Below are 25,233 nucleotides of genomic sequence, written 5' to 3'. Positions count from 1 at the left end.
CACGCGGCCGCGTGTGCACTGTGCACGCCGTGCGCGTTCCTCGCGGCGCACCTGCCATTCCACAGCCGAACGATAATGAGCGAGCGGAGTAATTGGTCCGCTGTCGCGCGCATGTACCCGCCGTGATAACACAGAACTGGCCTGGCTTGTTCTCGGAACCCCGTAATTCGTCGAATCGACGATGAGATATCGAAAAATCAACCTGCATGCGTATCTCCTTGCCTCGTCAGTTGGTAACAAAGCTGCATTAAGATGTTTTATCGGCTGCTAATTAATCGTTAAGTGCGTTTTCTCTTATCTTTCGTACAGTTGTACGTACATCCCTTCTTTTAAGCTTTTTTTCTTGTTGCTTTTGTACAGTTTTTTATCGTGTTATTTCGAGGTAAACAGGACTCGTTAGTTATACAAAGTTATATCATACCGAATTTTCGTATTTCCTTGGTCTTCCAATTTCCGTGCTAATTCGAACAGTTCGACGTTGACGAAGGCTTCTTACCGCGTTTCATTCATAAATCATAAATTTAGTTCGGGTTCGTAGAGGCGGATGACTTAGAAGTTCTGCGTGTGTGTGGTTCGACAGAGGGTGTCGATCGCGAAGGGTGGAAATCGAAACCGACCGCAAGTCCTTGAGTTACATTTGAAAGTTACGATTTAAGTCGTAAAGTCTCGACCGCGCGAGTTTACATTCATAAGAAAGTAACAACTAGTAATCTGTTACCTTTAATTATACGTTTATACAGACTGTGATATTTACTCGATACGCTTATATATACCTTGATGAAATCCATGCTACTCTATAAATCGATCGAAGCGTTCAGTTACGAATGCTAATCTACGTAACCATAAGTTATCGGTCTTCTCGATATCACAAGGTAAAAGCCGTAACTCGCGAGACCACAGTGAAATGACGATACGGATCGTCAAAGGCGGCGCAGTAACCAAAGCTCGTCTCGGCTTACAAGCCTACGGTTTGACACGATTAATTGATCTACAAAAACAACAAATAAACATGTTCTGTACAAAGACGTATGCCGCGTATGATTTATTCCCGACGATATGTGGCGACCAGTGGAACGATGTCGTTCGAAGAGGCTACTAGCTATCCGCGACGCGATGATCCAGGTTACGAGAGTTTTTTCCGCGATAGAGGAGCCACGGTGGTTGAGTAATGCATCTGGCTACCTGCCAGCTCGGGGCTATCCTTCGACGACCGCTCGTTTCTGAATGAACAATAGAAAATGTCTGGCTACTCGCGGCGCTGCCGCCGCCGCGTCGTTAATGAATACCTTGAATCGGCCTGGCCTCGAGTTCACCGGGCGTTTTACAGGTGCACACGCAGGCGTGCACGCAGCCGTTCCACACCGGAGGAACGACTGCCAAGCGTTTTCTCCCGGAATAACGCGTTCACGTCGAGAAGGAAGTCGCGCTAAGACCGGTCACGAGCGAATGATCGACCTCTTCACCGGCCTCTTAGATTAATATGTATTTTCATTCACTTTTATCATCTCTTTTCACGCAAATTCAAACTTTGTTTTCATTTACTCTGTATCTTTATATACGCTTTGATTTTCCTGAAAATTTTACGCGTCTTTCCTCTCTTTCTTCGTAAGCTTAAATTTTCGCGATCCACAGAATCTATAACGCGGGATACATCGAGTTGGCAACTAAGTGATGGCAGATTTTATCAAATGCGCAATAACTTAGTGGCCAACCCAATATATCGTACAGATCGTGCGATCTTAAGATCGTCGCTCGATAATCGATCTTGGAAACCTCGATAACGGAGATTCGAAAAGGAAAAGAAGAGGTTTAGGCAAAAACGTTGTTCAAGAGGTGGAATTTACGCGAAACACGCTGCGTTTGTTCGAAGATTCTCTGCCTTATTCGAGCGATATGAAATTATCATACAACAAGTTCATCGATCTGTCTATCCCGATACAAATAAGACGTTTGAAATTGTCGAAGAAATTCTCAAGTAACATGTAGTTTCATAGAACATAGAACACTTTTGAAACATCGTTATTAAAGCCTTCATCTCGCTACGATTTTCATTGCGTTCCGTTGATTCGCATCCGACATTAGTCGCGAACATAAACGATCCGCCTATACGCGAACATGAATAATTCCGTTTTAATGGTACAATGTTTAATGCATGAGCAAAATCCACACGCATAGACACAGGAAACAATAGGGAGTTTCTCGTTAACGAACAGCCAGGAAATCAGTTTCTTGATACGATTTTTCAACGTAAACAGACCGCTTAAGAACCGTTCTTTCCCCCTTTATATCCTCCTGGATCTATGTCTAGCCGTTAGAAAAAATACCGATTCGTCCGAAAAGCAAACGAATAAAACGTATATAGAGGCTCGATATAGAAGAAGCGGTGGAAAAAGATGGAAGCATCGTGCCGTGCGAATCGATGCCGAAGACGAAGGACGACGAAACGAAGTCGATCGCGCGTACACACGTCCATCTGCGGTGGTGGCGTGCGAACATCGGCGTTTTCAGAACTCGTAACAGCATCACCTGGGAAGATAGGCTCGGTAAACTGCTTCTCCCTCGACTCCCGTTTCGCCGACAGCGAAACGTTACTTCCCTTCTGGGAACAGAGGGCCCTGGGTATCCTGTTTAAGTATTGCCGGGCACGCCATCGGCGAATCCTGCGTTTCGTCCTTTTATTTCTACTCTTCTTTTTATCTTCTTTCATTTTGTTTTTTAACTTCTTTGCTCTTTTCTTCGTCGATCCCCCCTTCCTTCCCTGCTTCGATCTGCCTCTTCCGTCGATTATTTATTAATAATTTGAGATATATGTTTGCTTCGCAAACATTGTACGAGTATGTTTAGTTAGGCGATACACTGTGTATTTTACTTGAGAATAATATATACTTACGTTCCCATCGAGACCTTTAGTCGTGAGAAATCTCAGTTTTGGTAGTTTCCTTTTTTTCGTGCTTACCGTCTCGCCGCTCGTATTCGTCAAATATTCGGACGATTATGAGAAATTGAAATGCGCAAAAATATCGAAAGTACGTGCTCGGATGAAATAGGCTTGTGGACTTTGCAATACCGGTCAGACTCGATAGCGTAACGAAAGGTCCGTTTTCTGACGATTGTCGCCGCGCGATATGTTCACGGTTTTCCGTAGCTTCAAACAGGCGTCGCGAAAATCGTTGGTCGGCGCCTCGCGTTTCATCCTTCGCGAAACAATTGCTTTTTGTATCTCGAAAGCACCTCGAACGCATCTCGAAACCTATTCTTGCCTCGGCTATACCAAAACTCTCTTTTCGCCCAATTTCTACTCGCGAGTTTTCGCTGGCGATTACTGCCGCAAAGTAAAAAAAAAAAAAAAAAAAGAAAAAAAGAAAAAAAAATGGAGGCTCTGGAAATTCAACCAAGTTTCAAAAATAGACCCCTGGCGATCGCGAGACTGCTCCGGTGAACCGTTCATTAGGTTCATCACGGAGGCCCTGAAGGGAACCGAAACCTAGAACGAAAAGAAAAGAAAGAAAAGGATAAAAAAGAACAGGAACACGGAGGCTGACCACTTAACTCTTCCTTACGCTACCGACCACAACAACGTAACCATACAGCACGGTCGATGTATACTACTCGACCCATTTGCCCGTGCCATGAGTCTCTGGCACGAACATGGTGAACTGGCCCGGTCGGGCTTGCGTGGACCTTGTGTGCATCGTGAGACGCAGCTTTTTCGGTAGGGCACCTGATCGAGGCTTGAACGACGGAGAAAGATGGACGAGCCCTCCTCTAATCTGTTGGCCCATTACGATAATACGTTTAGTAGAAAGCCTGAACCGTGTGTGTGCTCTTCTTCTTCTTCCTCCTTCTACTTTTATTCTGTTGCGAAAACAGGTAGGCAATGGTAGAAGGAAGAAGAAGAAGGAGGCAGCCAGGAGAAGTAGAAGAGGAGGTGGAGATACATAGGAAAGGAAGAGGGTAGTAGTTTGCGTGGTGGCGGTGTAGAAGAGAAGGAAGAAGAAAAGAAGAACGCCTCTTTCCCAGAGCCACAACGTGGTGGTATACGCTTACTCTCTTTGTGCCGGATGCGTGCCGCCGGCGGAGTAGCAATAGCGGACGAACGTCCGGTCTGCCCTCTCTCTTACTCTCTCTGTCTCTCTCGCCGGAGGCCGATGCACTTCGATCGCATCATTGGGCGCAGCACCACCACCTCGCTGCTCCTCTCTCTCTCTCTCTCTCTCTCTCTTTCTCTTTCTCTTTCTGCCCTACCGATGGACATGCTTAATTACTTTTCGCGTTTCGTGCCGCACTCTCTCCCTCTGCCGTGGACGATTGATCGATCGAGATGCGCCAAGACGATGATGATCAACAGCGATCGATCTTTTAGTACTCTTTCGAGGTCGGTTCGTGCTGATTTATGAAACTCGCAAGCGTCAAATTTCAGACTTATCGTATTGATCGCGTTGTTACCATCGGTGTTTTTCGCGGTAGATTTTTGAATACGCTTTCGATTTAGTGTCACCGCGTCGATCAGCGACATTTTGACGCGTGAAATTGTCGCGTTGAAGAATCGTCGTAGTAATTGTATCGGAGGGGTTGGTCGATCGTATAGAGCGAGAGAGTATAGAATGATAGGTGGTATTGTTGGGGATGTTTCTGGGGGAAACGGCGACACGTGGGACATCGCGGACGTGTCGAAATCAATGGGTGGTAAATTGGAATTGATTTCAACCGGGTAAACGGTGCAGTTAATTGTATCGTATCAATCGGAGCGAATCTCTTGGCAAATTCAGTTGAATTACAGCGAGATTAATCGATCTCCTGGGAAAGCAATATTGTCGTACTGTAAACAAAATTATTGCTTCGTAATAAGAAAAGACTGGGAAAAAGAATAAGAATATTTTAAGACAGTTTCGTAGCGTAGAAAGAAGAAGATGCAACGAAACCTTAATAGTGCTTAATAGTAATTAAACGGATAACCCAGTGAAAGAATGTACATTTTTCAACTCTGAGAAATAACAAAGTATCACAAAATTTTAACGAAGACAATTTTCTTAATTTCCAGAAAAAGTATTGATAACCAGGCTGACGACGCAAAAGTGGCTGGACGTTGGGCCGAATTGGACCGAGGACGAATACAGAAGCGCACACGCGAAGATGGTGTACGAGTATAGGGTGACTTGCGTGGCGCACTATTATGGAAAGGGTTGCGAAAACCTGTGCAGGCCGAGGGACGACAATTTCGGTCATTACAGCTGCAGCCCGTCCGGAGAGCGCGTCTGCCTCTCTGGATGGAAGGGTGACTACTGCAATACACGTAAGTCTACTCTCTTTTTATTTTCTCCTTGCAGCGCCTATTATCGTACACGTAATATGCGTGCACTCCCACGTTTCCCATCGCGACTGCACCACGCGTGACATCCCTCCTTTTGTAGGAATTCCGTGTATGAAATTACAGAGACGATCCTCTCTGACGTTCTCTTTCTTCTTCTCTTCGTGACTCTCCTCGTCTCTCTGTTCATCCCTTGCCCCGTCCGGCTCTGTGTCTCGCGTCCTCACCGCCGCGTAATTTATACTGTTCACTGGTAATCGGAGAGGCTGTCGAATTTAGGATTTTCTTCCGTGCTTGTTCCGATGACACGCGAAAAGGACGAGCAACGTGATTTGTGTAACAGGGTTAAATGACGTGGGAAATTATGCGAGCAGAGAATCGGGGGAAGAGTCTGTAGAATTGCAAGTGTCGTGTCAATGGCAACGAAAGTGATCGTTACAACAGAGAAAGGTATAATTGTACCACGTTTTCGATAGTCACGCTAATCAAATTTCATATATCGATCGACGATTACAATGAAATGTCAAATTACGTTAATTTAGAGAATATACGAATTCGTCAGCCGATAAAAATTTTCAAATATTTCGCTTCTAAAGCGTTTAAACAGCGATGCGTGAAAGAAGGTAGAAAGAGCCAAGTATAATTTTCAGAAAACTCGCGTAGAATCCATCCGGAGAGGCTAGTCGGTTCGCCTCTCAACGCTTATATAACATTCACTCCAGGACGTTAGTCCGCGCCGGCCGGTATATAGCGTTCTCTCTATTCTCGTTCGTAGCACGAAACTCGACAAACTCGACGAGAGTCCACGAAGGAGAGGCCCGGTGCAGTGTCGGTGCAGTGTCGGGTCCGAGCGTGCAGCAGCTTCCCACGCTCGGCTCGCGCGCGCGCACACACATACCAGAAAGAGAGAGCCTTCTCTTTCTGCTCTGGCCCCGCTCTGTACCCCGTGCACCTCTCTATACCTCTCTCATTCTTTCTGTCTGTCTGTCTGTCTCTCTTCCTCTCCTTTTCTCCCCTCCCCCCTTCCATTCCCTTGTTATATCCGTATCTGCTGTCTATCCGTCTCTCCGTGTGTATATACGTGTCTCCTCCTCTCCTTTCTTTCTCTTTTTCCTCTCTCTCACCCTCTCTCTCTCTCTCTCTCTTCATATGTATACGTGTGTGTATGTATACGAGTATATTCTCTCTTCTGATCGTGTTCGAGTTCGTCTTCTGTATCCAGCATCCTCCTTGTCGCTCGTTCTCGCGTACCTGAGCTCTCCTCTCTCGAGCTTCTCAGGATTAATCTGTACGTGTATGTATATACGTGTAGCTCTCGGTGTCTACATTCCACGTGCATCTCGTGCACGTTCAGGATAATCGTCGATGTGTGGATGGAAACTCCTCCATCGTGTGTGGCTCTTTCAGTCTCTCACCGTGTTGGAGGCTCGTCTCACCCGCATAGACGTGTGGGTGTGCACGCGGATGAGACTGGAACGGGACGACTGGATCGCCACGTAGCTGTCGCTGTGCTTGCCTCTCGATGCTTCTAGTTTACGACGAGCAGGTTACGTGGTGCAGCTGGTGCGAGGACCATCCAAACCTTCTCTTCCGTTTTGTCTTCGATCGTTTCGATCGGTCTTGCGCTTTCTCTCCTTTGTTTCGCGGCAATTCTCTTTAGCTCTTTTTTCTCGTCTCGTTTCTCTGGTTCGTGTTGGTCGATGGTTGCGCAGGAGTGTCGGAAGGATGGATTTGAATGGACTCGGTTTCGCAAGATCCGCGCGCGAGAGGGCTTTTTCTCTCCCTCGACGATGGCATCCGAGATCTCGATCTTATTTTGTTTCCTTTGCCAGCGTGCCAAGTCATCGCATTCCCGTCCGCGGCCAACATTCGAGTCAACTCGCTGTCAGGGCAATGGTATTCGCGAATTTCGCCACAATCGCTAGTCTAAACGATCCTATAAACGATCTCGTGATCCATCCAGTCATTAAGACGTTGTTACATATTTGAAATCGTTCAAATCGGACTGTAGATTATTTCGATTCTAAGATCGAACATCGACAAACCTGCCACGACTTTACGAGAATTTCTCTCCTGCCAAACGTTTACCTGTCGAATAGTAACCTCGACTGAACCGAAAGTGACCAACACTCTCTAAATTTGTAAACCCATGAAGCTTTGGAAATTTGTTCGCAGGCAGCTGGCTACACAGCTAATCGTACCTATTTTTCCCAAGTGCAAATATAACCATATATAAACGCATATGTAAACCAAATAAAACCATAGAAAATTACAAGTCTTGCGTGTTTCGAATCTTCGAAACACTTGTAAACCTCCGTCGATCTTCCCTTAATCATCCTCCCTGTGCTTCGATAATCCTGCCGTAACGATCGACGAGAGGAAGAGTCAAAGTCGTCGACAGGGTCTCCGGGTGTGTTCTCGTGGCCGTCGTCGATCGGTCGTTGCACTCGTCGTCGAGCACCGGCGCTCGACAAAGTTTCTCCGCGCATTGATTACTAATAGACTACTTACTCTTCATTTCGTGACATTCCCGGCCATTCGTGGAATCGTCTGTTCGTGCGTTGAGTTTCGCGAAGGAAAGTCAGTCTCTGTCGAGTGCCGTCCCTGTCTCTGATAGACGGCGAAAAACGCCGACGACCACACGGTTGCCTCTCGTTGCGATCGCAGGCCGATCTTTTCTCACGTGTGCGGCCAAGCTCACGCCCACGCCACCGTTTCCAGGATTTTCGCCGCCTTCCTGTTCCTCCTGCACCGCCGCCGCCCCCTCGACGCGATGAGAATGGGCCATTGTTACGATTTAATGCGAGTTCTGGCCCCGTGGACGCGTGCGAGGTCTGGCGACGGGGAAACAGATCGACTACGATTAATCGCCACGTAATGTATGTGACACTCTTTGCTCGATCGTCTTGTCATTGTTCCAAGTGTTTTTCTTTTTTTTTTCTTTTTCTTTTTTGCGTGAGATTCACAGTTATCGGCGGGTAACACTTCCTTCGTTTATTTTCGTTAATATATACCACGAATTGGTAAGGAGATAAATAATAGATGCGTTGAAAAATGTATTGAAATTGAACTTGCCTGGCAAACAAGTTTCGTGAGAACGGTACAAAAAGCAATGGAAGCCATCGAGGTTCGGTTTCTAGAAATGGCAAGAGCACACGCGTGTATCGTGTCCTAGCGGCTGTGTACTCAGCGCGTTTGCTCAGCTGACCCGGTGTGCCGCTTTCTGTAAAAAAATGTCTACCACCCGTGGGCAGAAAAATGTGACGAGACCCCCCTTTGGGCAATTATCTTTTCGATTTTATCTGTCCGTTAATCCTGCTGCATTCTTCCACTTACTTTCGATCCAATCTCTCTATTGCTCTTCGAGATTCATCGAACGTAACTGACATCGAAAAGTTAGGAGCGAACCTTCCATTTGAATTCCAATCAACCTGGTAATTCGTCAAAAAAAGAAAAAAAAAAAAAAAAAGAAAAGAAGAAGAAAAAGCAAAATACATCGGCTTGCAATTCAATTAATCCATTAACCTTCCTCAATTCCAGTTCCCGTAAGGTAAAACGTAAAGTAAAATTCAAACAAGGGCTGACCCATCGGAGCAGCAGAAAAACACACTGACATAAACGGTTAATCGTTGGAGACACGCAAAAGGAGAAGAAAGGCCGGCGCACAAAAACCAGTCCCTCGAGCATGCTATAACACTGTATATAGCCGATCGTCCTGTAAAACGGGTTAACGAGGCTAGGGGTAGCGGAAGGATAGGGTGGCTGGCAGCCAGGCGCATTTTCGGGGGTGCCTGGACGTATTACAGGGGTTGTTGCAGAGGCAGCTGCAACACGAGCGGGCGAACTACGCCGAAAGAGGCCGAGTGGGCCCCTGACAGCTGCACAGAGGTCGGTGCTTTAACCAACAGCTGCACCGGCCTCACGTTCACAGTCCGCTTCCATTTCAACCCCTCCCCTGGCCATTGGTCCCCGTCACTCTTCTTCTTCTTCTTCTTCTTGTCTCTCTTACTTATTGAACAGATCTGATGGAGCTACCTGTGGCAGCATTTCCTGGATTTTCCTTCGATGCTTTCTTCGGCTCTATGTATAACTTTCTATAGAGCAATAGCCCTGTTTAGCGCGTCAGGTAGACAGAGGTAGATTGGGAGGGGGGGGGGGGAATGTTCGATTGAAACTCATTGTCGCTGTTCCACGAAAGGTCAGGCACGAAACGACGCCGCGCCGGTTAACAGTCGGAGACCGGAGAAAAATCGATACGTACGTTGGACACGAGTCGTAAAATTCATTTAGGGGGGCGAAAGTACGTCTAAAGGCTTGTGGACGTTTAAATAGAGCGATATCGGTTTCGAAGCGTTTCGTGGTGTCTTTACGTGGAAGGAAAGGTGGAACGCGGTTGTTGTCAAAGTTCTTCATCAGAAGGGTCTGTTGCGTGGCGCAGGTTGCGGTCTTCTCGCGGCTCTTCCATCAGCTGAGGGCCACGAGTCTATCGTCAATGTCTGGCCGAATGGTACCTGCGAATCTAGGACGCTTTCAGCCATACTTACGCTGTTTCCTGCGCTCTATTTCTTTGGCATACTACCACATAGACTATCGGCCACAAATTTTCAAACATTTATCTTTCCAATTCAGTATTATCTTTACCGTTACAACAGTGCATTTTATACAAAGACAAGCAAAATATATATCATGCAAGTATGGTTGAAAGATGAAATTTTTTCCTTACCGACACTTGATTCAAATCTAATTAACACGGAAGCGACTCTACCAATTCTCTCCGATCAGCCGAGGATGATACGTACTCTGCGAAAGATTACCACACACCAATGCCACAACATAGTCTATCCAGGTTTAAACTGGGCATCGGACGTTGCCGTAATCCCAGGGTTTAATTCAGGAACAGTCGGTTTTCACCAAAGCCAATTCTCTCTCTCTCTCTCTCTCTCTCCCTCTTTCCAGTCCTGCTTTTGAATTCTTCTTTTTTCAAGGGCCGATAGAATCTGTGCGATTTGCCCGGTCCTTTCGTCGTCCCGCGGGATCCAGCAACCAAACTCGAGACTCGTTCCTCACGGTTCTCCACTCTATAAATACCATACGCTCCTTAGCGCGTCGAGACTGGCGAGCTCCATCGAGAGCCGCCTTCGTGGGCCGTTGCGCTCGGTGCCAAGGTCACGCGGCCCATCGGCCCTCTCCTGTCCTCTCGGTGGCCCCCACACGCTCTGCCACAGGGTTCACCTTCTCTCCTTTATCCAGACGAACCACCTTCAACCCCTTCATTCAGGAAGACACTGGCCGACCGAGTTCTTCGCGGATCTTTTGTCCAGCTTGTTTTCACCTCGCGATCTCTTAACTTCTATATTCTTTCTATGAGCTTAGAGAAACACGTGTCTTTATGAAAGATTGTTCGTCTGTGAAATGTTCTTTCGGTGGGGTTAGGTTGACCTTGTTTCTTTTTTTTTTTTTTTCTTTATTTCCATTCGGTCGATGGACTTATTCTCTTTCCAGTTGACCGACTTTTCTAAGGCACGCCAAATAATTAAGGAATTAACTTTTGTCATACAGTTTCGAAGGAAGCATTCAACTTGAAAATCCGTTTTCCTGGACTGGGAAAAAAGAAAAAAGAAGTACCCTATAGAGAGGGTTTCTCATTCATGAAACATCCTTTCGATGAAACAACTTTGCTCTTACGTTCTATTCGATTTTTACAAACGAAATTATAGTCTCTGTTCGTCTAACTTTTACCGATCGAATACTTTAATCTGATCGTGGGTTTTTATCATTTGAATGAAAAATCGTAATTAATGGGAAGAATTAGTGAAAAATCCTCTTGTATATATGTAAATTCTAGTTTATTTATATTCCATTTTATTCCAAGTAATTAGGCAATCGACTGTATATAATTTCGAAGTGTGCCATTGAATTTTCCTATTTGAAAATATCGTTAACCACGAATACTTATTGTACTGCAAATAAAAAAATCCACTGTGAACGATTTCGTAGCGTATCGTGTAATTTTTGTATTCGACAAATATCGTCGACCTCGAACTCCCACTTAACGAATTTCAGATAGATTCCGCAACGTATTTTTGGAGAACGTGTGCCGGCGTATAACGTGCACGAAGGATCATTGCGAAATGTAAAGATCGGAGAAGTTAGAACGCAAAGGTTGTTGAAAAATTTCGCGGACGGAAGACACGTGTGCGGGAAATAAAACCGATTGAAGACGCGATAGATGAGCAGAGGAGATGGTGTGGTGGCGTGGTGGTATGGCAGACGCGATCCGCGATCTATATGCTCGAGGAACGTACGTAACCGAACCGGTGGCTGGCAGCCAACTGAAAGACTTTGGATATATTTGCGGACTGGATAAACTGCGCGACACGTGACACAATTTCGTTACCCTTGCTGGCGTGTGCTGCTATGTGGACGATCTTTCTTCTCGTACCCATCCTGTCCTGCTCTAATTTATTATCAGAATTTGGTCACCAGTGTGGGAGAAACCAAATTGAACGATGTATAGAAACGTCGTTAATTAAAGTATCAACACGTTGTGTACATTACATTTTTCAAGTTTCGTTTCAAGTATTTTTGGCAAAATTTTTTTATTAAAACGATGTTTCCATGCATACGTTTTTGCTTAGAACTTTATTTCTCCTGTTTGGTCTTTCACGCGCACAGTGTAATAAATTTCATTGAAATACATTAAAAAAAAAAAAAAAGAAAAAAATAAAAAATGCCTGAACGAACAGCAGAAGGTTTTAAACGAGGCTCGATGTAATTATCAGGCTTCTGAGCGATTTTCTCACATCGTTGTAATACAGTTTATTTCATCTTCATTTCGGTTTTGTTTTCGAGTCAAGGAAAGCGAAAGATTTATAAAATAATTTTGAAAGAAGGCGGAATTGGTCAATTAGCAGGGCGTTAGAGGTGTTTTCACGATCGTAAGATAAGGATCGTCACACGTGACACAATTTTATCATCCTTGTGGGACGCGACCGTGTGAGCGCGAGCGCACGCGCGCGAGCGAGCACCCGACGACGTATCGTTCACCACTACGTGCAGCTATGCAAGGAATCGTGCGGTCAGACTCCTTTCCTATTCAGGATTCCCAGAAAACGGGAACGATTCGTGGTATATATGACATAAATTTTAATTAGACGATTCCCTCCATCGTATATTCGAGGTGTGAGCGATACCGACTTCGTGTTTATAAATTGGTCCTTTTTGGTTGAGGAAGCAAGTGCGAGACATTTACACATTACCTGTGTGCATCCACTAGAAATTTACAACAGAACTGCTATCATCTCGTGGAAAATTTGCGCAAAATTCTTTCTATAAAAATAACTAGCTGTTGCAGCCTTAAAGCTTCGACCTTCGACCTCTAACCTCCGCTCTCCGTCTAAACGTCTAATCTCAAAATCAAAGGATCGTTCCTTCCAAATCCTTTCGAACGTTCAAACTGTTTTATCAATTTTCCACGGAAAACCGCTTTGCATAATTTACTCTCTGGATAAAGCAACCTCTCTGACCTGCATTGTCCTATCCCAAAAGCAGCGGATCGATTTTCCATTCGAGTTTCTGAACAATTTAACGATTCGATTAACGGCGACACACAGTGGGTCCTTGTACAGAGAAGGAAAGAGAGAGAGAGAGAGAGAGAGAGGAGAGTAGCACGTTGAATTATCGAGTTCTCCTGGTACCCGACTACCTATAGCAGAGGAATGCATCGGGATGCATCGTATGGTACCGCTCGTGCAGTCGTGAGGGACGCGATCGACCTCTTGCGGAGAGTTGCCTTAACCTTTTGGATTTTTTCTTACTCGTTTCAGCCCGCTGCCTGCCCGGATGCGACGAGCAGCACGGACACTGCAGTCGACCCGACGAGTGCATGTGAGTATACGCATACAATCTACCATTTTTCTTTCTCTGTCTTTTCCCTTCATGATAATGTGTACATGTAGCCAACTTAGTCTTCTTCTTCTTCTTCTTCTTCTTCTTCCTCCTCCTCCTCCTCATCGTCGTCGTCGGCCTTCTTCTTCTTCTTCTTCTTCTTCTTCTTCGTGCGCCTTTTCTTTTTCTTTTTCCTTACTGATATTACATTCCTGACTCGATACCTGTACGCGTTGTATCATACTCGTGCCGCATTAATAACGACGCGACGCGACGCCTCGATAAACGAGCTTCCCGCGAAAGTCGATCGTTAATGAGTCTAACGCGATCGATGATCCAGCCGTGTTAATTGCCTCACCGTGAGAATATTTTCAGTTCCGTTTTCGAATCCTTTCTCTGATGAATCATCGAAATTCTGCCAACAATCGTTTATTTATAGTCGAATCTTCTCCTCGAATTTCAGTTTATTAATTATTTATCATTTACAATTTCTAGACTATCTATTTATTCGGAAATGGTTACGACACCGTGTACAATTATCTATCGCTATAATTCTTTCGTTTCCTGAATTTCCATTTGCCAATTATATTTCGTTATATCAATCGATTATTTATTAAAGATTAGGGTCCTGCTTGGCAAACAGTAATAGTTATTAACGACCACCTGCATTTATTGAATTATGAAAACCTTCGCAATCTAATATCGTTCCAAGATTATTGAAAATATCGAATAATGTATACCGAAGTGGATTGCATATCGAATTATCCAAGCAACTATACTATATAGCGATAGTATTTACCTACAAAATATCGGAATTCTCGATTCGTCGTAAATAATTTGAGAAAACTGTGCGCCTTATCCAATCGAGTATTTCCATTAGCATAGCTACCAGTTTCCGCGATTGGGTCGCGCCATTCGATTTTCCCTTGACTCGAGGATCGGTGCGCGATTAGAATATCATCGGCGGAACTGGTTTCCGGGTGTTGCGATTCCCCTCGTTCCTGTTTCACCGGTAATTTTACAGTCAGAGGCGCGTCGTGCACGATGATCGTCGGGGGTCGAAGAGAACGAAGAGGAATTCGAAGCAGCCGGCTTGTTTCCGCCGTAACGAGAGAACCGATCTTGCAACCAACACGAATTTTCCCCTCTCGCGTCCTTTTATTCGATTCTCGTCTTCTTTTCCTCGCGTTTACGCCACCCTTTGCTTTCGTCTATTTCCAAAGTCGCGCGATTGTGTCGTTGAACCTTCTAATTCGACTCGACGAGTGGAAAAAAGAACACGCTGACTAGGGGCAAAGATCGATTCGAGAATTTCTGTATTTGTCGAGAATCCTGCTCTATAAATATGCCGCTGCCTCGAGCAACTCTTTATTGTTCTTGTTTGCGCGCGAATTTTTTCTCGGCTGGAAGAGAAGAATACCTTCTTCTCACCCTCGAGTTTTAAGTCTTAGACGATTCTAGAGACGCGTAGAATGTGAAATTCGATCGCTGTTTTCGCTATCGAAAAATACGCGAATATTTAATTCCTTTGGAGAAAATTGTATGCCCGTTAAACATTCTAACATCAATGTCAATGGGATTACTCGATTTAGCTTCCGTACGTTATTTATCCAATTTTTCTTATCGTCGTGGATCATCGTAGATTTTTATTTTTTATTATTTTATTAGAAGTTATCAGGAAGCATGGTTGGCTCACGATCATAGGAACACAACGATTTAGCTGTCGAAAATCACGATACTCGAATTTAGAACGAACGCAGTTAGAGCAGATGAAGATTCCGCGATAATTCCGATCTGTCTCCGCATGGGACTCGAATCTCGGTGCGACGTTAACCCAAGGTTTAGAGTTAACTCGATCATCTAATTACTGTACGAGACTGGGGTTAATTGTCCCGTTAGCCGCAGTCGTCGGTCCCCGTCGAGTTCCCTGAGAGCTCCATCCATGTCTCTCCTCCGCCATTCTCGTCCACTTTCTTTCCCAAGGGTAATTCTCATAAAGCCGTGGAAAAATAATATTTTCGAAAATAGACGGGGCACTCGTCCAGACTGTTCGCTGAGACGCGGCTTTTAAAGGTCCCAGACGATCCGGAATTTATGGGCGTACCGTAGGCGCGTAAATAAACAACACACCGAGTCGTCTGTAATAAATTGTTCGTTGAATATCGTGCAAAATACTTTGAGACATTGTGAGGGTTTTGCCGTAACTTTGCTCTCGGACGCGGAGCATCGGTTTTCATGTCCAAGGAAAACCTGTTGCGAAACGAGCATAGAGGTTCTCGACGATTGTAAATCGTTGAATTCCAGTGTAGTTTTATTGGTTATGGATACTTTAAAGATGATCGAACTGCATTAATTTTCTCCTAATTATAAGAGGCGAGAATCGATTCTCATAGAGCAACATATCGTAAATGGACACAAGGATAAGAATATAAAAGCGATGTTATAAGCAGGCTACAGATATTTGTATAAATTTAGATTTCGTGTGAATGCGAAGTGAATATTAAAAAAAATGAGTTCTAAGTGAACATTGGAACATCATCTTCTAAATGCTAGAATCAATACCTTAATTCTATAATGTGTTGTATATTTATTTCTGGAAATCTAGATGACTCGTAAACGCATAAAAACATCCGCAGACTGATCATAAGTACGCAAGATATTTGTGGCGCCAAGGTAGTGATGGATGGTGCAAAAATAGCAACGATCAAACGTTGACAAACGTTTCGAGGAAAGGTTTCGAATAAATAGCAACGTATTACGTGGACAAAGGGTAATCTGTTTTCTGGTTGCGTAACCGTATGCGTGGAAATAGTCGATACGATCGCTAAAAGCAGTTGCCATCTTAAGCCTCGTGGGATGTTGGCCCCATTCGTGATACGTGAAAGAATCGCGGCCCTACGGTGTCCCATTGAAATTTCGGAGTCCATGGCCGGAGTCGTACGTGTCATTGTAACTGAATACCGATGAGGATGCATATCGTGCATCATTTTACGATCTTCCCATCCTTATTTCTTTTAAACGTATCTACCTAATCTTATACCTACGTAATATTCGCAATTTCTCCAATTCTTTTTTGCACCGAGTACCCGAGATACTTCTAAATATCGGTACTCGAATATACCACTATTTTAAATTACCCTTATCGATAGTGTTGAACATTGGCATTTTCGAATACCGGTATTCCCGCACGCTAATATGCCTAAGTACCGGTATTCGTGCGATTCCCAAACTCCACACTTCTCCTCTTTCACTTCACCGTTCTAGCAATTACTCGATTACCTAAACTCCTCGAGTATCGGTACCCGAAGGTATTCTACCGACTTTCTAACTTTATTCGTTTCCTACATTGTTCTAATTTCGAATACGATAGCACTAGGATCAAGAATACGATCGTTTCTCCGTATGGGTACCGCTGAAAGCGAGCTGCGTTTCTTCGCGGTCGTTAGAAATCCGTTTCGCGCCCTAGGAAGAAGATTCGTTCGCTAGAGAGGACAGCTCAAAGAATCTCATTAGCTAAGCTCACGCGCGAATATATAAACTTCCATGAATTTATATATACGTATATATATTATGTACTTTTGTGTGTGTGTGTGTGTGCGCACGCGCGTATATATATGTATATATGTACATATGGTGGCACAGTTCGACTCATTCCGTTCTACCTTCTATATACTCTGTTCGCGGAGCTGCTGCTCGTCTTTCCTTCTTTCTCTCTCGATTACGTTGCTCGGTGTATACATGGGATTTAATGGTATAGTCATGCGACGTCGACGGCTTTGGGGCTATCTCTCTTGTCGCTGTTTCTTTCTACTTCTCGATGTGTGTGTATATATATATTTATATCTATATAATATATGTGTGTACATATATATAATATGCATGTATATATGTAAAAAATATATATAATATATATATATAAATATAGAAAGAGAGAGAGAGAGAGAGAGAGAGGCGGATGGGTATTAGTGGGCAGAGCAAGGCGCGCGCGCACACAGAGGAGCGTAACCTTTCCTTGACCCGCATACTGAACGGCTGTGCCGAGACTCGAACCGTGGGAACACAACTCGACGACTCGTCTCCCCACTCTCCTTCGAATTCTACCTCCTCTCCTGTCTCTCTTGGCTAAGGTTCTTCCTCCCTTCTCTCGACGGTTCTCTCCTTTTCCTTCTCCTTCCTTAACCTCTTCGTCTCTCTCTCTCTCTCTCTCTCTCGCTCCCTTTTCTCCTGCTCATTCTATTTCTCCTCTTCTCTTTTCATCTTTCTTTCTTCCTTCCTTTCTTTCTTTCTTTCTTCCTCTGTTTCTTTCCTCAATGTGAATTTGCGTTAGTCTATGTTTGTATTAGTGTACATATAAATGCGCGAGGAAGGTGTATTTATACGTAATATCGTATATATATGTATATGTACGCACGTCTCTCTTCATTTCTTCCTGTCTCTTTTTAATGCTTGCTCTTGTTCTATCTTTTCACCAAACCTCTTTGTCCTTTCTACCTCGGTATAACCCCCTTGGATGTAATGGCCGACCACCATATCCTCCTCGTTTCCCTCCCGCCTGTGTCGCGGATCCAGCTCCTCTCTATACTACCTTTCTCCTCGTCGCCTTCTTCTTCTTCTTCTTCTTCATCTCCGCGGCCTTTACCCACCTTCGCGTATCCTCTGTCACGGCGAACTGCCTTTCTTTTTCTGTTCAACCGTTCCGCCCGTTTCTTTTCCTCCCTTTGTCCCTTTTCTTCATCGCGTTTTCTCCTTGCTCTCTTTCCTGGAACTTCTTACCCAAAAACCAACGATCGTGTAAATCTTTGGTCACGATATCTCTATGGGCAGCTTTTTCTTTTAGTTCGACTCCTGGAACGAAATTCGGAAAGTTACCACAACGATGATATACATCGTTGGAAGTTCGATTAATTTTATCGGACGTGAGAAATAGACGATGATTTCGTAGCATCTTATTTTTATCACGTTCCTTAAAATTACGTCTCCGCGAGGATCGATTAGTATTTAACGATCCAAGTAATTAGAGTCTCGTACTCGTTACACCTCCACTGCTTGCATAAAGTAACTCGTGCGTTCGTACAGAATCACCCGGTATAAAGCTGGGTTACCTGGAAACGGGGATTCCTACTCGTCCCATCTTCTACCTCTTTATTGCGCGTCCTCTATCGCATTTCATCATTTTTCATACGAGTTTAACGAGGTCTTTGACATTCGTCTTCCAGCAAGAATCTCAGAGGATTCTAATCGTCGCCTGTCGGGGAAATTATACCAACGATAGCCCGAAAAAGATACGAAAGATAAAGATGTTCGTGTTTCGTTAAAAATTCTTCTTGTAACATTTGTAAAAAACGATGTTCCGATTAATTTAATTCTCACGTTGCTTCGTTCTTTAAAAGTTTCTCCGTTTGCCATGCATAGTCGAGTTAAAAGGAAAGCTTCCGTTAGCCGTCGCGCATAGCCGCGGTTACTTTCTCCCCGTGTTCGTCGAACATCGAAGAAAAGCGGCAAACCGATCAACAGAGCTAACGAGCAACATCCTCTCTTGTCTCGGTTACAGATGCCACAATGGTTGGAAGGGAGCATACTGCGACCAATGCGTGAGATATCCAGGCTGCCTTCACGGTAGCTGCCAGAAACCCTGGGAGTGCCTGTGCGACGAAGGCTGGGGCGGTTTGTTCTGCAACCAGGACCTCAACTACTGCACGAATCACAAGCCCTGCTTGAACGGCGGCACCTGCTTTAACACCTTTAACGGCCAGGGTTTGTACACCTGCTCGTGCGCGCCAGGCTTCAACGGCACTAACTGCGAGAAGCCTCTTTTGGACTGTGACTCGAACCCCTGTCTCAACGGTGGATCATGCACCATGGACCCGCCCTACGGCAATTCTAGCCTGATCAAAAGCTCCGTAGACTCGTCCTCCTCGTACTCGTCGTCGTCGTCTTCGTCGTCTTCGTCTTCGTCTTCGTCGTCGTCGTCGTCGTCGTCGTCGTCGTCGTCGTCGTCCACCAGGCAACATTATCGTTGCACCTGTCCACCCGGTTGGCGCGGTCGACACTGCGAGATCAGCTCGAGATCCTGTCGAGATTCTCCCTGCCATCACGGAGCCACCTGCGAGGACGATTCTCTTCACGGCTACGTGTGCCGCTGTCCGCCCGGTTACGCTGGCAACGACTGCGAATCCCAGCTCGACCAGTGTTCTCCGAATCCATGTTCGAACGGCGGCACCTGTACAGACCTGGGTAACAGCTTCCGGTGCTCTTGCCCGGCCGGTTTCACCGGCGAACGCTGCGAAACCAACATCGACGACTGCCAAGGCGATCCCTGTCTGAACGGAGGAACCTGCGTGGATCTAGTCAATCAGTTCCGTTGCCAGTGCGTGCCTGGATACGTTGGTCGATTATGTCAAGATAAGGTGGATTATTGTCTGACGAAACCGTGCGCGAACGGTGGCCGGTGCATATCGGGAACGAACGATTACCGGTGCGCGTGTAAACCTGGCTTCACTGGGAAGGATTGTAGCGTGGACGTGGACGAGTGTCGAAGCGCGCCCTGTAGAAACGGTGGCACGTGTCTGAACCGAGTGAACGGGTTCCTCTGTCAATGCCCGGAGGGTTGGCACGGAGACACTTGCTCGGAAGAAGCAGGCAGTGGAACGGCCAATTTGCCGGCTCCTTCGAACACCGCGGCCGCTGTTCCTGCTGTACCACCATCCGGAGCTAGTTACTGGTCGGGAAATCTGTCCAGGCATATCGCGTCCGCGTCCGCGGAGCCACGAGACGCCGGCTTGACCACGGAACACGTAGTGGTGATAGCAACCCTATCGACGGCAGTTCCAGCATTCGTTCTAGTAGCTGTACTCGCGGTGATGTGCATGAAGAGGCGACAGAAGCGGGAACAGGCGAAAGCGGACGAAGAGGCCAGATTACAGAACGAACGAAACGCTGTTCACAGCAGCATGAGCAAAAGAAGCGGTGGTGTAATGGGCGGAGTCGGTGGCGGAGCCGGAGTTGGTTCTACCGGGAGCACCGGGGTTGGTATCGGTAACGTTGGACTGTTAGGAGGCGGTGGCAGCGGGATGATCAGCGGCGGAGGCGGTGGCAGCGTGTGTACCCTGGGTACCGGGGATGCTCACATGATCAAGAACACATGGACGGCGAACAAGAGCGTGAACAACGTCGCGTCTGCCAGACAGGACGACCTCGACTCGTCGTTTCAAACGGACGTCACGCTGGATAGCTCTTGCTCGGGTTACAAGCCAGAACCGGTGCTGCAAGACGGTCGAACGCGGACAACGAAACAACTGAACACGGAGGCGGCCGCTCACAGGGCGTCTCACCTCTTCCAAAAGGAGAAGGACTGTCTGGGTCTTGGTCTCGGTATAGGCGTCGGTGTCGGCGTGATCGAGAGTGCCAAGAGGTCGTCGGTGTTCGCCGGTAACGCGACGACGGACAGCTGTTGCGCGGCGGAGGCGGCATTGCTCAAGAGGCCGACGACCATCACGGAAGGGGGCAGTGGTCCACCGGGTAGTGGCGGCGGCGGCGGCGGCGGTGGCGGTGCCGAGACCGGTTGTGGAGTGTACGTTATAGACGATCACTATAGACACGACACGTCGCTGGCGGCGACACTCGCGACGGAAGTGTAGTTATTCTTCTTCTTAAACGAGTGTTTAACTGTTATTCTAGTAGTATAGAGAAACAGAGCCACGGTCGAACGAGACGACGAAATGGACTCTTGTATAATTCGTAAACGAACTTTTTCCCTTTTTCCGTAACGACCGGTAATAAGCTGTGCATGCCCCCGCGTGCGACTCACACGCGACAAATCAAGAACTCTTGTAAGAACTCTTGTTTTCTCTCTGTGTTTTTCGCGTTCGTTTGGCGTTGCACTCTGTTGTACGCGCTCAACCACCGACCGACGCGACAGAAGAACCACGCGTGCGATATCCCCCTTTGTGCATGTACACGTATGCACGAGAACCACCACGAATGTTACACGGTCATCGGTGTGTGTGTGTGTGTGTGTGGTGCACCGTGCTTGGCTCTCCGTTATGGGCCAGCGGGTGAACGAGCGCGCGTTTCTTCGCGATTCCTTTGTTTCTCTCCCTCCCGTTGCGCAGGACGTCGCGCGTGAGAACGTTCCACCGGACTTTGCCACCACGACGACGACGACGACAACCAGGACGACGACGACGACAACGACGACAACGACGACATTGATGATGATGATTATGATGACTATGACGACAACGATGACGATGGCGATGACGATGACGGCGACGGAAGCTGGCGGTAGCCGTAACGATAGCCACTATGCTATCGTTGCTGTTACCGCTGTTGCCGTTGTTGTTCTCGATGGTAGAAAAGAAAGAAGTTGACTCACGCGCGGACGTTCCGCCAGATGATCACACGGGACGATCCTCGTCGACGTTGATGATGACGAGGAGACTGTCCTTTAAGAAAAAGAAACGGAAGATGACGAAGAAGAAGACGATGAAGACAAAGAGGAGACTTCAGCGAGAAGAGTTCGACAACAGGGGGACGAAATGAAATATACATATATATATGAAAAAATATATATATATACATGAAATGCTGTGGAGGCGGACGATGGCGAATATCGTCGTCCGACTCGTCCTTAGGTATTAATATTATATATATATCATGTTTGAAGCGAAAACTTTGTACAGAACTAATTTATTATTATTGTTATTTACTATTATTACTATTTGCTATTATTATTATTATTATTATTATTATTATTATTAATATTATTATTCTAATTATTATTAATATTATTCTATCGTATCACATTATCATTGTTCCGATAGTTCTCCATTACTTCTTCTATTTTTCTCCCTCTCTCTCTCACACACACACACACACACACACTCTTACTCTCTCTCACCCACACACCCACCCACCCACACACACACACACACACAATCTCTCTTTTCTCTGTTCTTTTTCGAATCGCGTGACTGAAGACTTTTCCCTCTCTCTTTCCTTCGTGGCTAACGAGAGACGCGTTCGCGAGGATACTTACTTTTGCGTGTACACAATTGCGCGTGTATTGTGTATGTATGCGATTCTACGTGTGTGTTTCGTATATGTGTGCGCGACCGATAGCGACATAGCGTGCATGCATCGAGAGTATGTCTGTTTTGGTACGTGTGCGCGCGTGCGTGTTCGTTGTCTTCTTTCGTATATGTAGTATGTATATATATGTAAATATACATGTATATGTATGTGCGTCCATCTGTTCGCAAGTCTGTCTGCGAGAGAGTACGAAGCAGAGTAACGACCAGAGAGAGGAGAGCGTTTGTATGTACCGTGCGTATATAGTTACGAGCGAGAAAGTTTACGACGAATCAGAATTCAAACGATGTTGCCCCTTCGTGAGATTTTTTTATTTTTTTTCTCCGATTTCTTTCCTCTCTTTTTTTTTTTTCTAGACTTTCGGATAACGCTTTTTTTTTTGATCGACGATCGATCGATATCGGTTCCTCTATTTCTTTTGTCATTTACTAATTTCGTAAGAAATGATCGTATTTCTTCTGGGACGGTGCCACGTGGATCTTGAAACGAGGCTTTCGAGGGTACAGCTTCGGGATCGCGCAGAGTCCTTGGTAATTGCGTAAAATAGCAACGCACGGTAAACAAACGTTGGAACAAACTCATCGTCCGGCAATCTGGGATATCCTGTTTCTCGCGGCAAGCCTGGCTTGCCGGATGATCGAGCCCTGAAATCTATGAATTAGCCGTTTCAACGTCGAATCATCCGTTCGAACCATCGCATCGGTAACAGAAACGTCAAAGGGACGAGAAATCGAAGGAATTCCAATTTCGTCTCTTTGGCGCAGAAACACGCGTTACCCGATCCGGAAGTCGTGAAAATTCCATGAACGGAGCCCTCCACTTGCCTCGTCCGAACGACGAGCACCGTCCCCGATCGTGGAATGTGACTAAAATCAAAATTCACGCACGAAACCAGCCATATGATCGAATAGCGAACTTTCGAACCGTGTTTTTTGTATTAAAAAGAGGAAACTTTACGACAAAAAAAAAAAAAAAAAGAAGAACAAAGAAGGGAAGAGGAAAGCTTATGGAGAAAATTCGCTATCGGAGAATGTTTGAAAAGTTAATTTTTATAAATTGAATAGAGTAATTGAAACGATTAGAATCGTGAAATTGAACTTTAGACGATGTTTCAAGGAATCTGGTAACTTTCTAGGGACATTCGACCATCGGCTTTCCTTCGCCCAACTTTTAAAACCTTTTCGTATCTGCGTGCGCCTCCGATGATGTGGCACATCACACAACGGTGAAATATTACTCGCGATATGTATAAATACAGATAAATAAAATGGATAAATAAATGAATATATAAATATATAGATAGAAGAAGAAATATATAGAAAGTATATATATATAAAAGTATATATATGTAAATGAAAAACCGGCGTCGTCGTCAACGGAGTGCGGACGACGAGACGGCTTACGTTTTCGAGATCGAAGTCTGCGAGCAATCGATAGCTGTTCGAAGAAATTCGATAAATCGACTCTTTTCACATAGGATTCGAATTATATTTCCATCGAAGTTTATAAAATCTATAATCGTTCGATTAAAATCTTTTTCACATCTTCGTTGAATAGACAAAAAATTAGCTTTTTTATACTTTGTAAAATTTCTCGCCCACTTCGACCGCGGAAACGCGAACAAATGACGATTATGTGTTGTTATCGCACGGTTGATGATAATTATTTATTTATATGGATGATGAAGCTGCCGAACAAACAATGATGAATATGATGATGAAGGATGCTGCTGATATAATGATAATAACGATGATTGACACGCTACGACGCTACTTGTCCGATACGATCAATTAACGCCGGTGGTGATAATAATGCTGATAGTGATGATCACGATAATAATGTAGAAACGTACGATGACGATGTAACGAACAAAGATTCGATAATGTTCCTGTTAATAAATAATAATGATAATTAAATAAACGAAACAAAGTACCACAACACTAAGTCAGGTCACGTATTTCTTTTTCTTTTTTTTTCTTTTTTTTTTTCTTTTGGGTCTCGCTCGTGAGCAAGGAGAATAGAATTTAAAAAAAAAAAATATATATATATATACATATACGTGTATAAGGAAATTTACAGAAAAAAAAAAAAGATAATGGAGAACAAAATAGTGGACGGAGCGCATATTAAAAATTGTATAAAAAGATGGAAAGAATAGAGAACGCGGAAGATAAGAAAAAAAAAAAAATAAAAAAACAAAGTGTGCGCGCCGGCACACAGCGTCGACGACGTGGATTCGGATCGATTAAGCGGCGATTAATCGATCGTTCGTTCACCGGTCGACCGGCGATGACGCTGGCCGGCATTCGTCGACCCATAATTAAACGAGAAGCACGTACGTATAAACGATTATATTATATGGAATACAATGTGTAATAAAGCTGTTGTCATTTTTTGTACTTATACTTCTTTCGACTGGATTTTTGATTTTTCGACGATTTTTTTCCGCGGCTTCGCGTCGAATCACCGCCTTGCTTCCTCCTTGCCTCCTTATCCGTAGATACCTCAGTTTTCGGGCATTGCGAGTTCTTAGTTTTTCCTCTCTCCACTTGTTCGCTTAAGAGAAAAATAAAACGAAGTATTTTTCTTTTTCTCGTTCCTCGTGCGATCGCACGTATTCTTATGTTTACGAGAAGAGAAGCAACGCGTATACATATAGGGTATACGATGTAAAAAGATTCCTAACTTGTCCGTAATTCTCTGTCAGCTTCTATAAAAGTCTTCTTCTATAAAAAGAAGTTACGTTATCTATACACGGAGATTTATTTGCGGAGATCTATTATGTATATTTGTAGCAGAAAATTGTACAATCGATCACGGTCACGATTTTGCGACTATTATTACTATTTTTATTCTTATTATTAATTATTAATTACTGCGTTATGATCATCGCCAACGTGTACATAGGGAAAACGAATTGTCAATATGAGGATGCCACGCGAGTGACA

The 25,233-nt window shown here is 45.0% G+C and overlaps 1 protein-coding gene across 1 annotated transcript in view; it reads left to right on the top strand.

The window, feature by feature from the left end:
* Positions 1 to 24,690, top strand: part of Delta (neurogenic locus protein delta) — a 48,377-nt gene extending 23,687 nt beyond the window's left edge. Inside the window, exons 4-6 of the mRNA XM_072020676.1 lie at positions 5,042 to 5,293; positions 13,135 to 13,195; positions 18,747 to 24,690. Coding sequence (XP_071876777.1) covers positions 5,042 to 5,293; positions 13,135 to 13,195; positions 18,747 to 20,832 — 2,399 coding nt within the window. The 3' untranslated portion in view covers positions 20,833 to 24,690. The remainder of the gene's footprint in view (positions 1 to 5,041; positions 5,294 to 13,134; positions 13,196 to 18,746) is intronic.
* The last annotated feature ends 543 nt before the right edge of the window (positions 24,691 to 25,233 follow it).

The sequence above is a fragment of the Bombus fervidus genome, chromosome 17, assembly GCF_041682495.2.
Source record: "Bombus fervidus isolate BK054 chromosome 17, iyBomFerv1, whole genome shotgun sequence".
Lineage (NCBI taxonomy): Eukaryota > Metazoa > Arthropoda > Insecta > Hymenoptera > Apidae > Bombus > Bombus fervidus.
This window is presented reverse-complemented; position numbering and strand designations above follow the sequence as displayed.